This window comes from Panulirus ornatus, chromosome 5 (assembly GCF_036320965.1).
Source record: "Panulirus ornatus isolate Po-2019 chromosome 5, ASM3632096v1, whole genome shotgun sequence".
Lineage (NCBI taxonomy): Eukaryota > Metazoa > Arthropoda > Malacostraca > Decapoda > Palinuridae > Panulirus > Panulirus ornatus.
The window spans coordinates 18,629,219-18,647,338 of NC_092228.1; the positions used below are offsets into that span (position 1 = coordinate 18,629,219).

The 18,120-nt window shown below is 39.2% G+C and overlaps 1 protein-coding gene across 4 annotated transcripts in view; it reads right to left on the bottom strand.

Annotated features, from left to right (window-relative positions):
- The window catches only part of mio (GATOR complex protein mio), a 106,067-nt gene that overhangs the window by 23,870 nt on the left and 64,077 nt on the right, over positions 1-18,120 (bottom strand). For all 4 annotated transcript variants that reach the window (XM_071661756.1, XM_071661754.1, XM_071661753.1 and 1 more), the window contains exons 13-14: positions 11,783-11,913; positions 3,461-3,599 (exon numbers count right to left, since the gene is read on the bottom strand). In XM_071661756.1, the coding sequence (XP_071517857.1) occupies positions 3,461-3,599; positions 11,783-11,913 (270 nt within the window). The remainder of the gene's footprint in view (positions 1-3,460; positions 3,600-11,782; positions 11,914-18,120) is intronic.

Here is an 18,120-nt window from a genome sequence, read left to right on the forward strand (position 1 = left end):
TGGAAACGTTTGGTAAACCAACCACATATATTTGACCAACACTGGAATATGCCCCTCAGGTATGGTCATCAAACCTAAAAAGAGAAACAACTATATGATTAAAAGGTCCACAAAACAGCAACCAAGATGGTATCAAAAAGAAGAGAGCAGAATTACCAGAGGCTGAGAAAGAGGATGGGTAAAAAGACTGAGAAAAAAATACTGGTTTGGTGAATGGGTAGTACATGGTTTGAATAGTCTAAGCAAGAAGACTGTGAATGCTGTCAATTTACAAAGATTTAAAAGTATTCTGGATGATACAGAAAATACACAAGATGGAACCCCACAAGTGTAAACCACTTTCCCAGTATTGTACATACACAGTTTAAAATGATGCAGCAGCAGGGCAGTGGAGATAAAGAAATAGTTACAGCTTTCACAAGCCTTCTGTATAAGTCATGGGACACAGGTTTAATTAGTGGGGCCTAGAGATGCAGTAATTCTAGAAAGTACTTTCAGCTGATCCATAATGAACAGAAAGGGAGAAATATAGGGGCAGCTCTCTAAGAGGGCATTTGTTTACACTGCCATGTGAGGCAGATGCCATTCGGAAAGTCTAAGTACAGACTATTTTTTACCATCCACTGCTTATTCACTAATGAAAGCAAGGTATCTCAGCTTCAGGCGAGAAAGATAAGCAGCATGAGCAGCATAGTTAAAACCTTTGAGAGAAATTCAATATGAAGACAAAAAAGCAAGAGCTTTTCAGTTATTATGAGCCTAAAGGAAATCAACAATCATTCCTAGAGGAGGGCATTATCATGCAATTAACCCTCAGGAAATAGGAAAGACCAAAACTTACTAACAAACTTCCTACCCCACCATTCCCTTCTATCTTTGAGTGGCTTCCATAGTGCCCAGGAAGCTGGCTACATCTACTGGGTGGGACCAGAGTGCTCAAGAGTAGACAAGAAAGTGTGAGTCATGTTTGTCTGGAGAGTGTGGCTTTTGATGAGTGCATGTCCGGCATGGTGATGTTTAAGACACAGTTGGGAGGGCAGATGTTTAGTCCTAGTCAGGTTATTTCTGTGTACATGTGTTTTGCTCATGTTACTGTGGTCTGGGGTGGAGGATCTGTGACTAAAGGTGCTGAAGTGTGAAGTAGGTGTAAGTTTTCCATTTCTACTTGGGGGCTGGTGGTTACCTATGAAGTGCTTTATGTGGGAAGGGTCAGGTGCTGCTGCAAAGAACTGACTGCTAGTGGGAGGTGTCAGGTGCTGCTGCAAAGAACTGACTGCTAAGCATGTCAACTGACAATGATGCATCCCCCTCCCAAAGGTGACTTTCACTTGTGGTATAATCTCAAACAGGCAAACTCTAGTAACATCCTTCTTTATAGTAATACTTAAATACATCTGCTTACTCACCTCATGCCAGCTACTCACCCTGTTTATTGCCTGAATACCCTTGAAGTAAACAAATACTGTATTTCAAAATTTGAGTTTAGTGATGCTGACAACACTTCCAGTTCCTAATAAGTGCTCCCATCATCTTTAAATCCAAGGGTCCCTTCAGCCATCCACCCACACAAACACACATCCCCTACATGTAATGAATAGGCCTGGGGAAGATGGAGACCCCAAATCTTTATAAATAACTTGCAGTCTCCTCGTATTCTTGGAGTAATAGTAGTGGGTGGCAGGCAACCACTGACCAGGGAAGGTACTATCATCTGGTGGTGGCATAATGAGCCAGCACTGTGGTGTTTGTCACATACCCCTTTTCAGGCCCAGATTGGTGACTCCTCCTTTGCCTCATCTACATGTAGGGTGATGGTGTTCAATCAAAATCTCACATCCTCTTTTTCTCATACACAACATATGACAATACATAACTCATACGTTCTTTTAGTGCCTTACCATATCCTTTTCTAACTTTTTCACCTTAAATCTAAGGCAACACTGCTAACTGATATCTTTATGGTACCAATTCAGAGTACTGCCAGTAGTTAAGAGGGGGTAGATGGATTACAGGTCCCACCTGGCTGCTATCATGTGACTGGGATCCACCCACCTTCCATAGTTACAGCACCTATCTTAGTCTTTCTCCATTAATTTCTACAACATTTGCAACCTAAAATATAACCTCCCCTCTGTATAATACCACCTATTTATCTACCCCTGATCTTTTATTTCTTTTGAAACCCAACTGTCCAAGGACGATTCTCCTTTACAGCTATCATATCTCCAAACATAATATTTATCATAATTTCCACATCAAAAGTGGACCATGTACCAACTGTCATACAAAAACACCTATTGCTCACCTTGTGGATCTTGAGACTCATAATTTTGATACCATCTGGCTTAAAATCTATATGTGTTCCATTTTCTTGCTTCTGAGTTTCATTTATTTCCCCCAGTTCCACCAAGCCTTTTAAAACTCTTCAACTATTTAGCTTCTTGCCATGAAGCTCCACTCTTATCACATCTATGAACTGAGATCCTCTATGCAGGGAACTGCAAAATATACCACAAGGATCGGTTAGGATTTAACCAAGACAATCCTAGTGGGGATCAGACCTTTTACTTTTTCCTTCCTCAAAGATATGAAACAAATAATCAAACACCCTAACTGAGATCCCAACCATCAAGATCACTCTTACAATACATCTGACCTCTTTTTTACAAATCAACCCCCTTCCATAAGTGATGCACAATTTCTACCCCCTTTAAGTCTTCTGACTACAGTCTAATTCCTGTTACTTTTAATTGGATACACCCACCTAGTATCCCTCTTTTGAAATCCCAACTTTGGCACGTTAAGAGAGCTCAATGGTCATCTCTGCACAGCTTCTTTACTGACTTTCAATGAGAGAGATTTTGCCTCTCTGGTTGAGATGTATCATGTGCTGCAAGCATAGCAGAGGATATCTTAGCTGGGATGGAGTCCTACAACCCATCCTCTGTCTTTTTCCCCAAATGCCTAGAATTACTGCAAGGCTGTTTTTCATAAAATGAAGCATATCTTAAAAAAAATCTAATTTCATCCCATCCCCGTTACTTTACATTAGTTCAGGACGAATTTCATTAACCACGTATCTGACCAATATTGTAGTCTGTTTAGGACCCTTTAGATCCCCCTCACCACTTCTCTCATGACCTTTGCATCACCTGTAAACATATTAAAGCATGAGTCCATATGTTCAGGAAAGTTATTTACATATATAAAGAAGAGTAATGGTCCTAGAATAAAACCTTGTGTCACTCTACTGGTTATCTCGACCCCTTTGGAAAAGGCTCCTCAGTCATGCATCCTTTGCTCTTCCATCTACATTGGAGGAGTTTCCCCCTTTATTCCTCTCTCTCTATATATGTGTGTGTGTGTGTGTGTGTGTGTGTGTGTGTGTGTGTGTGTGTGTGTGTGTGTGTGTGTATGTGTCTTCATAACTATACTTTAATGAATTGTTATATGTATTTACCTGTTAATAAGATTCCATCTAAGTTTCCCTCCTCTGTGAGGCGTGCATTCAGCTTCTCTAGGTATTCCATTAAACGCACATCACTCAGATATGTGCATGCAAATGCCACTCGATCTTGAATTGCCATTTCAGTTTCACCCTATGCAAAAAGACAGTCACACCAATTAATAACAACTGACAGAAACAAATAACTAATAAGTATCAAGTAATGAAACATACAGTATATTTTATTACTACACATGTAAATAACAATAACGAATAGAAGCTTTTTAATAGTGACCAACATGGCAAAAGTAAAATGTGCCACACTCAAAGGCCATCTTAGGTGAAAGAAATACAAAATATGCCCCCAGTCAGAGGTTATCTTGGGAAAAAGATATATAAAACATGCCCTTGTCAAAGGCCATCTCAGGTAAAAGATATAAAGTAAGATGAAAAGAAAGTAGAAATTAATCATGACCCTGCAGGTGTTTGCACACCTGACACTTTAGGCAGAAAGGCTATACAAAGGAGAGACTAAAGGAGGAGGAGAATTCCAAAGCTTTGCTGTAAAAAGGAAGAGGGAGATATCACAACAATCATTTCTCAAGTAGCCAGTCTCCATACTGAAATTGAAGGATACAGCAGCAAGACATGGCCTTATATCCAAACCTCAGGGGTGGAGACACATGCACATAGCTAACAAGTGACAAAAATAACACCTGTAGAAAAGAAAAACAGCTGCAACATCACAACATACAGAGAGGGATGGTTACAGAAAAGTGATACCAGAAGAGTCAACGAGATGGAAGAAATGAGTTTTACTCTAATTAATAGAGGGGTGGAGGAAAAAGCATTCCAGATGTGAGAGCATGTATTTCCATACAAGAGCACATAAAACCCCTGTAGATATGAACTAGCTACTCAAAAGAAATATAACCAAGACACCTATACAACACCACTAGCTCTTGGGAAGCACTCTGTGATGTTGGTTATGTGGGGTTTCTTATTACTACACCTCTCACTTACCCTATCATTTCTTACTCGATCAATCCTCCTCACATATTTGCCCTTAAGGATTCCACTTCTAAAAGATTCACACTCTACCATACATTCTTAAGTAGAGTCCAAGTTTTAAATCCATACAACACTGTTGGGACACTATACCTTCAAACATGCCCATTTTCACCCTTACAGATAGTGACCTCTCTTTTCAGACATTCCTCAATAGGCCAAGGACCTGCACCACCCTCACACACCCTATGAATCACTTTAGCCTCAATGGTTACATTACTGCCATATCCACTCCCAGGTATCTAAAACATTTCACTTCCTCCAAATTCTCCTTATCCAAACTCATACCCTAATCAACCTGTCTCTTTATAGTAATAAACCTAATAACATTACTTTTATTCACATCCACCCTCTACTTTTGCCTTTCACACACCCACCCAAACTCAGAAACCAACTACAGTAATTTCTCAGTTGAATTTGCCACCAGCAATGTGTCATCAGCAAAAAGTGACTGACTCATCTCCTAAGAACCCCTAACTCTGAAAAATTCTCCCTTAAACCCTTACATTTCCCTTCCTTATCCATAAACAGATTATGAACCCATGGTAACATCAGATACTCCTGCCACAAACTCAAGTTCACCTAAGACCATTCACCCTCCTCTCTACCAACTCACAACCATGCCTTACCCTCTTGATAAAAATTCTCACTGCTGCTGATAGTTTTCCTCCAACACCATCTATTCATAACACCTTCCACAAAGTATCTTCATTAACCATATCAAATGCTTTCTCCAAATCCAAATAAGCCACATACAACTCCGTCCATTTGTTTGAAGTATTTCTTACATATATACTTGAAAAAAAAAAAAAATGATCCACACATCCTCTATTACTCCTGAAAATGTTCCTCCCCAGTCTGATGCTCTGTGCAAGCTATCACCTTCTTAATCACTATCTCCCATATAGCTTACCATGTACATTATATCTATATATCTAAGGCCTGTTCCTAACTGGAACTCTCTTAAGGGGGTGGCCATGGCAAACAGTCTCCATAACAAGTGAACTCTGGTAAACTTATACCTCTGTAAAGTTAGCATTCCTTTTCTTCCCTCTGCCTTTATACTATGGCACTATACAGGCATTCTGCTAATCCTCAGGCACCTCATCATGATCCATATATACAAAGAAAATACTAAACAAGCAATAAACAAAAGTCTTCGTCTTTCTTAAGAAATCCTGCTGCAGTACCATCCACTCCAACTGCCTTTTCAAATTTCGTCTTTTGGAAGGCTCTCATCATCTCACTTCTTTTCACCAAACCATTTACTGAGACTCTCTCAATTCACATACGTCTCCAACCCAACTCCCCAAATCTGCCACACTATCATCAAACACATCCTTCAAAATATTCATACCATCTCCCTTTCACCTCATCTCTGCCTGTTATCACTTCCCCATTTTCCCCTTCAACAATATTCCAGTTGGTTCTCTTGCTTTTCTCACAATATGCTATTACCCTCCTACACAAAACATTTTCTTACTTCCCCTGAAGTTTCCTAATAGTTACTCACCCCAACTTTCAACTGCTCTCTTTTTCAACCTCTGCACCTTCCTCTGCCATTCTCTCTTGTAAATTGCCCAATTACTTGCACTCCTTCCCTAATCACTATCTCCCATATAGCTCACCATGTACATTATATCTATATATCTAAGGCCTGTTCCTAACTGGAACTCTCTTAAGGGGGTGGCCATGGCAAACAGTCTTCATAACAAGTGAATTCTGGTAAACTTATACCTCTGTAAAGTTAGCATTCCTTTTCTTCCCTCTGCCTTTATACTATGGCACTATACAGGCATTCTGCTAATCCTCAGGCACCTCATCATGATCCATATATACAAAGAAAATACTAAACAAGCAATAAACAAAAGTCTTCGTCTTTCTTAAGAAATCCTGCTGCAGTACCATCCACTCCAACTGCCTTTTCAAATTTCGTCTTTTGGAAGGCTCTCATCATCTCACTTCTTTTCACCAAACCATTTACTGAGACTCTCTCAATTCACATACGTCTCCAACCCAACTCCCCAAATCTGCTACACTATCATCAAACACATCCTTCAAAATATTCATACCATCTCCCTTTCACCTCATCTCTGCCTGTTATCACTTCCCCATTTTCCCCTTCAACAATATTCCAGTTGGTTCTCTTGCTTTTCTCACAATATGCTATTACCCTCCTACACAAAACATTTTCTTACTTCCCCTGAAGTTTCCTAATAGTTACTCACCCCAACTTTCAACTGCTCTCTTTTTCAACCTCTGCACCTTCCTCTGCCATTCTCTCTTGTAAATTGCCCAATTACTTGCACTCCTTCCCTAATCACTATCTCCCATATAGCTTACCATGTACATTATATCTATATATCTAAGGCCTGTTCCTAACTGGAACTCTCTTAAGGGGGTGGCCATGGCAAACAGTCTCCATAACAAGTGAACTCTGGTAAACTTATACCTCTGTAAAGTGAGCATTCCTTTTCTTCCCTCTGCCTTTATACTATGGCACTATACAGGCATTCTGCTAATCCTCAGGCACCTCATCATGATCCATATATACAAAGAAAATACTAAACAAGCAATAAACAAAAGTCTTCGTCTTTCTTAAGAAATCCTGCTGCAGTACCATCCACTCCAACTGCCTTTTCAAATTTCGTCTTTTGGAAGGCTCTCATCATCTCACTTCTTTTCACCAAACCATTTACTGAGACTCTCTCAATTCACATACGTCTCCAACCCAACTCCCCAAATCTGCTACACTATCATCAAACACATCCTTCAAAATATTCATACCATCTCCCTTTCACCTCATCTCTGCCTGTTATCACTTCCCCATTTTCCCCTTCAACAATATTCCAGTTGGTTCTCTTGCTTTTCTCACAATATGCTATCACCCTCCTACACAAAACATTTTCTTACTTCCCCTGAAGTTTCCTAATAGTTACTCACCCCAACTTTCAACTGCTCTCTTTTTCAACCTCTGCACCTTCCTCTGCCATTCTCTCTTGTAAATTGCCCAATTACTTGCACTCCTTCCCTAATCACTATCTCCCATATAGCTTACCATGTACATTATATCTATATATCTAAGGCCTGTTCCTAACTGGAACTCTCTTAAGGGGGTGGCCATGGCAAACAGTCTCCATAACAAGTGAACTCTGGTAAACTTATACCTCTGTAAAGTGAGCATTCCTTTTCTTCCCTCTGCCTTTATACTATGGCACTATACAGGCATTCTGCTAATCCTCAGGCACCTCATCATGATCCATATATACAAAGAAAATACTAAACAAGCAATAAACAAAAGTCTTTGTCTTTCTTAAGAAATCCTGCTGCAGTACCATCCACTCCAACTGCCTTTTCAAATTTCGTCTTTTGGAAGGCTCTCATCATCTCACTTCTTTTCACCAAACCATTTACTGAGACTCTCTCAATTCACATACGTCTCCAACCCAACTCCCCAAATCTGCTACACTATCATCAAACACATCCTTCAAAATATTCATACCATCTCCCTTTCACCTCATCTCTGCCTGTTATCACTTCCCCATTTTCCCCTTCAACAATATTCCAGTTGGTTCTCTTGCTTTTCTCACAATATGCTATTACCCTCCTACACAAAACATTTTCTTACTTCCCCTGAAGTTTGCTAATAGTTACTCACCCCAACTTTCAACTGCTCTCTTTTTCAACCTCTGCACCTTCCTCTGCCATTCTCTCTTGTAAATTGCCCAATTACTTGCACTCCTTCCCTAATCACTATCTCCCATATAGCTCACCATGTACATTATATCTATATATCTAAGGCCTGTTCCTAACTGGAACTCTCTTAAGGGGGTGGCCATGGCAAACAGTCTTCATAACAAGTGAATTCTGGTAAACTTATACCTCTGTAAAGTGAGCATTCCTTTTCTTCCCTTTGCCTTTATACTATGGCACTATACAGGCATTCTGCTAATCCTCAGGCACCTCATCATGATCTATATATACAAAGAAAATACTAAACAAGCAATAAACAAAAGTCTTCGTCTTTCTTAAGAAATCCTGCTGCAGTACCATCCACTCCAACTGCCTTTTCAAATTTCGTCTTTTGGAAGGCTCTCATCATCTCACTTCTTTTCACCAAACCATTTACTGAGACTCTCTCAATTCACATACGTCTCCAACCCAACTCCCCAAATCTGCTACACTATCATCAAACACATCCTTCAAAATATTCATACCATCTCCCTTTCACCTCATCTCTGCCTGTTATCACTTCCCCATTTTCCCCTTCAACAATATTCCAGTTGGTTCTCTTGCTTTTCTCACAATATGCTATCACCCTCCTACACAAAACATTTTCTTACTTCCCCTGAAGTTTGCTAATAGTTGCTCACCCCAACTTTCAACTGCTCTCTTTTTCAACCTCTGCACCTTCCTCTGCCATTCTCTCTTGTAAATTGCCCAATTACTTGCACTCCTTCCCTGCAAGTAAAGCCCATACACCTCTCTTTATATCTTTAACTAGGAACTTTAACTTCAACAACCCACAACTCGCTACCCTTTCTCACATACCCAGCTCCCACCTTTTGTATGCAACACACTTCTTTCACACGTCAGCCTCAATATTCTAAATACTCCCCATTCCTTACCCACTCCTCTAGCTTCATTTATTCTCATATCTTACCATTCTAAACTCTGTCTCTTCACACAAGCCTCATTTTCAAGCTTACTTACTTTCACCATCCTCTTCTCATCCATCCTACCACCACCCTTTCAGCACATTCACATACAGGTGTTTCACTTTCACCATCTCTTTCACTTTTCTGTCACTTTTTTTTTCTAAATCCACTATCAACTTTCACTTCCACCATGAAATTATCAAGTATTCCACTTGCTGCTTCCCCAGCATGTTCACATCCAATACCCTCTCCTTTGCACATTCATCAATTAGCAAATAACCTATCAATGCCTATTACCATCCAAACTCATTCACCCTTGCATACTTATGCATGCACATTTTCTTAAATCACATTCTATCATCAGTCCTCTTTCTGTACACAACTTGACAAGGCTTTCCTCAATTTCCTTCAATTTCCACATCCTCCACACCTGCAGTCTTATCCCTTTCTTCTAAAGTTTAAACCTTTTCATCAAAACTACCAAAGCTCACACTCTGCTCCTCACAAAGTGCATTCCTTTCTTCTTCACTCCTCTTATCCTTTGGTGCATAAGCATTAGTAATCACCTACCTTTCACAGTCTTACTCCATTTTAACTCACACAGCCTTGAACTTGACTCCTTGCACTCTAACTCAGTTTATAATACAATTCCACAGCTAGTTCTCTATTAAAAGAAAAACTCATAATACAGTTCCACAACTCATTCTCCTTTAAAAGAACAACCCATTCCTTTGCTCTTCTGTCACTATCCTCAGAACTTTTTTCATTTATGTTCAAGGTTCTAGTCATGGACAAAAGTCCACATCAAGGCCGGACCTTACATGAAGTATAGAGAGAATTGCCAGAGAAGAGCCAGAATCTCAGTTTTCTCTCATACACAATACATACTCCAGCCTACTTTTCATCCTGGTTACAACCATGAATATTTAGACCTACCAGCCTCAACCTTAACTCCTTCTCCAGCTATTACACAGAGAGAGAGAGAGAGAGAGAGAGAGAGAGAGAGAGAGAGAGAGAGAGAGAGAGAGAGAGAGAGAGAGAGAGAGAGGAGAGAGAGAGAGAGAGAGAGAGAGAGAGAGAGAGAGAGAGAGAGAGAGAGAGAGAGAGAGAGAGAGAGAGAGAGAGAGAGAGAGAGAGAGAGAGAGTGAGGGAGACAGAGAGGGAGACAGAGAGAGACAGAGAGAGAAAGAAAGAGAGAGAGACACAGAAAGAGAGAGAGACACAGAAAGAGAGAGAGACTCAGAAAGAGAGAGAGAGAGACACAGAAAGAGAGAGACAGAGAATCCTAGCTTTCCAGTCCTGCCCATCTTTCACCTTTCATGACACAAAGAAGATAAAAGGATGCAGTGGAATTCTTTCTACCCTGTCCCAGGATAAGCAAATAATGATAATACTTAAGTAATGTAAGCTAAAACTTTGCCAAAATTAATTATCTAACTTGCCTAATCCCTTACGTTTTGGGAAAGATGTTGGGGTTTGCTACTACTGTGGATTTTACACTGTGGTAGCCAGACTTGTACCTGTGGTCCATAACTACAGTTAATTAATGACAATTTTGCATAACTTTACATGCTGACCCTAAGAGCATCAATTCAAATTTTCCAAACCTCTTACACACTTTTATTGAAATCTCTGTATTTCAACACTCAGTTATTCATCAGACCATTCACAATGGTTAATAAAAGTTTTTCTAGCAGAAAGTATATAATACTGATTTAAAAAAGGAGAATATTTAAGAAAAGTAAAACATCACACTTAGAGGATACATCCAGAAGTAACAAAGTCTAGTGGATGATATCCTGGATAGTTTTTCAGACAGCTTTTCCTTGGAAAAGACAAGGAGGCCTTGCTAAGAAGTATGAAGAATGTTATAAGACGGAAGGATAAGAATGATGTCATAAATAATCCAAAGTGTCACATAAATTGCTAGTTCCTGAAATAAGAAAGCAGCATGAGTATCAAGGATCTTGAAGACAGCCGTCAAATAAAATTTTAATAAGTTTGCAAAAGTCACACCAAAGAGACAAGAAAAGGTACATCATATGGATCATTAAACATGAGGAGAGAATTTCAGGATGCAGTTCCGAATGACCTGTTAATAAATCTCAGAAAGATGTGGACTTAAAGGATTTGTACTATAAAGTAAAGGACAGTGTAATTACATATTTGTAAAGTATGGGGAGGGAGTTTTAAACTCAAAGGGTCCCATTTCTTGAACATTCTCTACTATCATACAACAGCTTAAATCTACTTATGCTGTCTGCATTAGCCATGGCCTCAGTATGCTGAGGTTGGAAGAAAGACAAAAGAGGACAATAAAAATACAGCAAGAATGACTAATAAAAAATTTGATATATGGAGTGTATCCACATGATAAGCTGAAAAGGTTGATATGACTAAATATCTGATAGAAAGACAGACTAAAGGATTATATCAACATATGGGGAACAAGCATGAAAGATAGTGATCTATACTATGGCTGTGCAGTGATCTATACTATAACTGTGCAGTATCATATCACACAATGGGCACCCTTCTATATAAAAGAATATAGTACACTGAATATTAACAGATGAAACATTTAAACTTTTGACTGGTTATATATTCTCACCAGTACAGGTTCGAAGGAGTCTGCATCATCAGTGAGAAATGCAAACATAGCACGAAGGTAAGGATCCGTTAACTGGGAGCGTAGATTCATACATGTTTCTCTCCACAGACCCTTTCGCTCATCAGTGAAACCTAAATGAGAGAAACAACTAAAACTTACACTATTGCAAAACATTGGCCTCTTTTTTTATGGGTAATTAGTCATTATTATGTAAAGGTCAAAACGTAAATAAATAACTTAGAAAGCTCATCTTCATCAAACTTTTGATGACATTCTGATATCATTTCCAAGAAATGATGCTTCTTATGAAACCCAATCAGTCCCCAACCAACTATCAGGAGACTCACTAAAATGTCTTCTTAATCCATAAATATACTTAAGTAATTAGAGTTCAGTCCTTATAGCAATAAATCAAACAAAAGAGTTTGCGAGTGTCAAGAAAAGTAAGTTACTGAAAAAGCTTTTCTCTCCAAGGCAGTGTCCTATGAACATGAGATAAATTCTCCAGAAGTATTAGGGTTGGGACCTTGCAACCCTCAATATTTCTGAAGAAGTGCTAGCCTTCACTCACCCTTCCCTAACCACCCAATGGTTATTGCAGTGGCTCATTCGTTTTAGGCTCACCCTTGGCAAATCAGCAACAGCCACCAAAATGATGTCCTTGACCTGCTCATTCCCAGCTTATTAAAGCTCACAATTCACAGGTTATGCACATCAATCTAAAGATAGTCATGATAGGAGAAAAAAAAATGTTGGAAAAAAGAACGGAAAGAAGGGCAGTGTGAGAAAATTGGAAAAAAGTTCTAAGAAGATAATGGATCGAAGAGAAAAGGCTTTTCAGGTTTCAAAACCTTTACTTCTCTTCTCTGTGAGATGAGAGCAAACCCACATAGAGAAGAGTTTATATAAAAAATTCTTTTAAGACTAAACCTAAAGGCAAAAATAAATACCTTCAGATTGAGCCAGTAAAGCCTGTTTCTTTGTCCAAGTAGAGATACTGAAGGTTTTGGGATTTACAAATGGTCATCTCTGAAGAAGTTCAAAGGGTCTCAAAGATATAAGGCATAAAGCTCTTCTGATGAAATCTTCCAAGAGTGGATGACAACAGGGTTACTTTTAAATTTAATATTTTGCCAGAAATCAAAAGGTTTAGGTTTGTTTTAATGTGTAAGATATAATCATTGAAGAAAAAAGAAAAAAATTTGTTGTCTAGGCATATGATGTAATTCACTAAGTCTCCTTCCAGGGATCAAGACTATAAGGAAAGGAGTTTGTCATATGATGCTGAAGAGCTAAACTGCCAGAAAAACTGTTTGACTAAAAGTTCTAAGACTTTTGAAAGACCCCACTTGGGCTGCGGTGGAGAACCAACCAGTCTCCTCAGAAAGAATGATCATTAACAGGGCATCAGATTAATACCAAAACTCAGAGAGAGAGGAATTCTTGATGGGCACTCTCATGTCATTAGTGTCATGATGGAGGCTAGAGAAGAATCTTACCATTATGCTTCAGTTATATCCAAGGCATAAGATTTTCCTAGGAAAGACTGAAAAGACTTCCAGACTGACTGTCTTTGAGTAGAAGGGCAAATGTTGTGTGAAATGTCATCTGTTAAGCATTCCCTAAAACTCAGTATGCAGAAGTGATTCAAATAATCCATATGTGTAAATTCCAGAATACATGACTGAGGTCAGGTCCTGCAAAAAAAAAAAATAAGGTGGTTTACAAGACCAAGAGGTATTTAATGAGGAGTGTGGCATGGCTGAAGGAGTCTCTAGCACTAAGGCTGTTGTCTCACATGGGGTCACCAACATTGCTAAACCTGAAAACCAGCTAGTATAAGAAAAATTCTTATTGGAAGATGAACCAGGAAAAAGGTAAATCGTTCCCAATGATTCCAATCCAAGGACAAAGAATCTGTTGCAACTGCCCCTGCACCTAAAACAGAAGAAACATACATTGAAGTTTGGTGGCACTTAGAAACAGTCAGTAGTGCCACTCATGAGGAAAGGATCCACTTGAAACCCTCCTTCCTTTTCGACATTTCTGTTCAAACTTAAATCCAATCTCAAAGGGCATCTGCCAAGACAATGAATACTCCTTTGAGAAAAGAAAAAATGGAGACTGCCAAGGTGAGAATCTTTTCCACTAACTATGAGAGGCAGGAATTCCAAAAGCCTATGCTTATGAAGCAGCAAGTACTCACAGTAATATCCTTCAGAAAAAAAAAGAGTACCCTACAGGTCATTCTGGGAGTTGAAAAACATGAGATTAACAGCCTCTTTACCATGCCATGAAAGGACATTTGTTCCTCCATCCAAGGGCCCACATCTACAAGGTCCTCCAAAAACTGGAAGCCCTATCCTTGATGCATTTGTGAAAACCACCAAAGAAACAGCTGAAGGTTACCAAGGCAGGGTTTTTAAGGGTTCTCTATGTCAGTCCACCAAACTAAAGATTCAATTGGTTTCTTGGGAAATATCTGCTTTCAACAGGAAAGAATATGTTTATCCAGAAAGTAACCTTACTGGTTTGCAGCCTTACACTAATCAATGTACGGGACTGCAACATTGAACATCCCCAAATGCTGCCCTTGTTGATGTCCAGACACCAAGTTCAGAACTGTATGGCAAATGCAGGCTTTATGCAGTTCCAAACTTTGTTCCCAGGGAGATAAAAGGTGCCTGTTTAACTGTTTCAATCTATTCCTATCCATTTAAAGTTCTGACTGGGAAATATAAACTTGTCTGTGATGGTGATTAAAACCACTTTTTCAAAGATGTTCAGGGCTCAAAGTCCTCTGGGAGATTACTCCTTAACAGTTGAAATTACCGAAAAGTCTTTGCAGTAAATCAGAACTATCAATTTGGAGGATGTTAGTTTTTGGAGCTGGGCCAAAACTTCTTTGTGGGGCTATATACAAATGGAATGGCATTACCTAAAGTGCCAGGTGTGTGCACTTTCAGGAAGCAAATTGTCTTTAGTAAAATGAAACCAGGAATGACCATACAAATTTATGGAGAACAAAGGTCTAATTCCTTTCCATAACAAATCGGTCTCTAATACAAACTCCCTTGAAGCTAACACATTATATGATGTTGAAAAATCAGAATCCTCCAATCATAAAGACAGGGAAGGGATCCCTGGCTTACTTGGACCTGGCAGGAGTTTCTGATCTAAAGAAGTGGGACCTGACGTTTCTTCAGGAAGAAGGAAAGGAAAGTAAATATCATAAGAAAAGTGATTCTTAACTCTAATTTTCTTACACATTTAAAATCTCATTCCCTTCTTTCAGTATAAGGTTCAATGCTAAGCTTCTCTCTCATGAGATCCATCTTTGGTCTTGCTCTCTTAAATATTTTGGTGAATCTTTTGTCAAGGCCTTTGGCATCTCTAAAGTATTTGACAGAGTAGCACAATTCTTTGATTACTAATCTTCATTCCTTAGGGTTTCTACTTTTCTTTGTTATCTAATGCACAGTTTTCTTTTTAGTCATTCCATTGTGGTAGCAGCTGATGAAGCAACAGAGGTGTCCCTTAGGGTTCTGTTATGCAGCAAAAGAAATCCTAAGGAGTTTTATGATTATGTTATAAGTAAGTCATTAACCAGGTAATTGGTCTATTAATTACAGAAAATGGAGATCTGATTCAAGACTCTGAAAACATGGCAAATAATTTAATGATATTTTTGAATTCATATTTACTACTGAAAACACAACTCATGTCCCAAATCCAGCTCCAATGATAAGTAAAATATTTTGCGACATACTGACATAAGAATTGAAGATGTACAATCAGCACTACACAGAATGAAAGTAAATACAATGGCAGGCCCAGACAAGTTTTATCCAAGCACAATACAGTGGCAAAAAATGAGGTCGTTAACCCCTCGACTGCTCTTTTCAATAAGTCACTTCTAGCTATTCATCTATATCTGACGCTTGTTCCAAGTTGGACCTCTCTCAAGGGGTTAACCACATTAAGAGAGTCTCCATAACTAATGAACTCCAGTGCCGCTTCTTAGCCTAAAGTGCCTCACCATGAACAGGCCACTGGCAAAGAGCAACTAGCATAGTGTTTGCAAAGGCTCCTACTTACTGTTCCTACAGACTACTTTTACCTAATGCTCCTGCCTAATGTTCCTTCCTACTACTTCTACCTTGTTATGGGGAAGTTTCAGAAGAGTGAAAAATTCCTAATGTAACAAAAATTTTTGAAGTAGCAGTAAATCACTGCCTAAAAATCACAGTCCAGTCTGCTTAATGCCTGTCTACATCTACAGAAGTCATCATTTGTTATACAAGAATAAACCATTTAGAAGACCACCAATTAATAAAGTATTCTCAGCCTGGGCTTCAATGGAACTGCTCATGTTTTATATATATATTTTGCATTCTTTTATGATATAATTAACATGTATGATGAAAGTAAAGCAGGTGATGTCATCATTTTAAATTTCCAAAAACCAAATAATAAAGTTCCAAATCAAAATTACTTAGAAAAGTAAATTCACATGATATGGATAGGGCAGTACTTCAGTGGTTAACATAATGGTTGACTGGACATAACCAAAGATTAGTAATCATGGTTAAGTCTAAAAATGGTTAGATGTTACTAGAGGTGTGCCACAAGTATCAGCTTTAAAACTGGTAACTGTTTATATCTCTGACACCTGTTCCCTTTGGAAACTTCCTCAAGTGGGTGGCCATGGTAAATGTCTCCATAACTGGTGAACTCCAGTGTCACTTCTTAGCTTTTGGTGCCTCACACATAACAGGCCACTGGGAGAGGGTAACCCTAGTACAGTGTTTCCTGAGGCTCCCACCTAATATTCCTACCAACTACTATTACTTGATGCATTTATTTAATGTTCCAACTTATTACTTCTACCTAATGCTTCAAGGTAGTTCCAACCTACTACTTCTACCTAATGCTCCTGTCTAATGTTCTTACCTACTACTTCTACCTTATGCTCCTGTCTAATATTTCCACCTACTTCTATCTATTTCTCATACTATTTAGTCAAAGGGCAGGGCTATCATATAGTTCAAGTGATACAGATGGGGTAGTACTTCAGTGGTTAAGAAATCGGTTGACTAACCATTAATCAAGAAAAGTGATTAATAGTTAAGCCTCAAAATGGTTACATATACCTAATGGTGTACCACAAGGATCAGCCTTAGGACTGGTTCTCTTTCTTCATATATTAATGATGTTGATCATTGTAAGATATCAAAATTTGCAAATGATACAAAGTTGGGAATGAATCTAAAACCAGATGCATGATGACTTCACCTTGAGAGTGTTATGTGCTTTTTCTATTTTATACTTTGTCGCTGTCTCCCGTGTTAGCGAGGTAGCGCAAGGAAACATATGAAATAATGGCCCAACAAATCCACATACACATGTATATACATAAACGCCCACACACGCTCATATACATACCTATACATCTCAATGTATTCATACATATACATACACAGACAATCATATTTGCTGCCTTCATCCATTCTCGTCACCACCCCGCCACACAGCTTATTTCATACTTTGTTGCTGTCTCCCGTATTAGCGAAGTAGTGCAAGGAAACAGAAGAAAGAATGGCCCAACAAATCCACATACACATGTATATACATAAACGCCCACACACGCACATATACATACCTATACATCTCATTGTATTCATACATATACATACACAGACATAATCATATTTGCTGCCTTCATCCATTCTCGTCACCACCCCGCCACACATGCTAGCGAGGTAGTGCAAGGAAACAGACGAAAGAATGGCCCAACAAATCCACATACACATGTATATACATAAACGCCCACACACGCACATATACATACCTATACATCTCAATGTATTCATACATATACATACACAGACATAATCATAATTGCTGCCTTCATCCATTCTCGTCATCACCCCGCCACACATGACACCCCCCCGGCACGCATGGTAGCACTAGGATAAGACAACAAAGGCCACATTTGTTCACACTTAGTCTCTAGCTGCCATGTGTAATGCACCCAAACCAAAGCTCCCTTTCCACATCCAGGCCCCACAAAACTTTCCATGGTTTACCCCACACGCTTCACATGCCCTGGTTCAATCCACTGACAGCATGTCGTCCCTGGTATACCACATCATTCCAATTCACTCTATTCCTTGCACACCTTGCACCCTCTTGCCTGTTCAGGCCCCGATCGCTCAAAATCTTTTTCACTCCATCCTTCCGCCTCCAATTTGGTCTCCCACCTCTCCTCGTTCCCTCCACCTCTGACACATATATCCTCTTCGTCAATCTTTCCTCACTCATTCCCTCCATGTGAC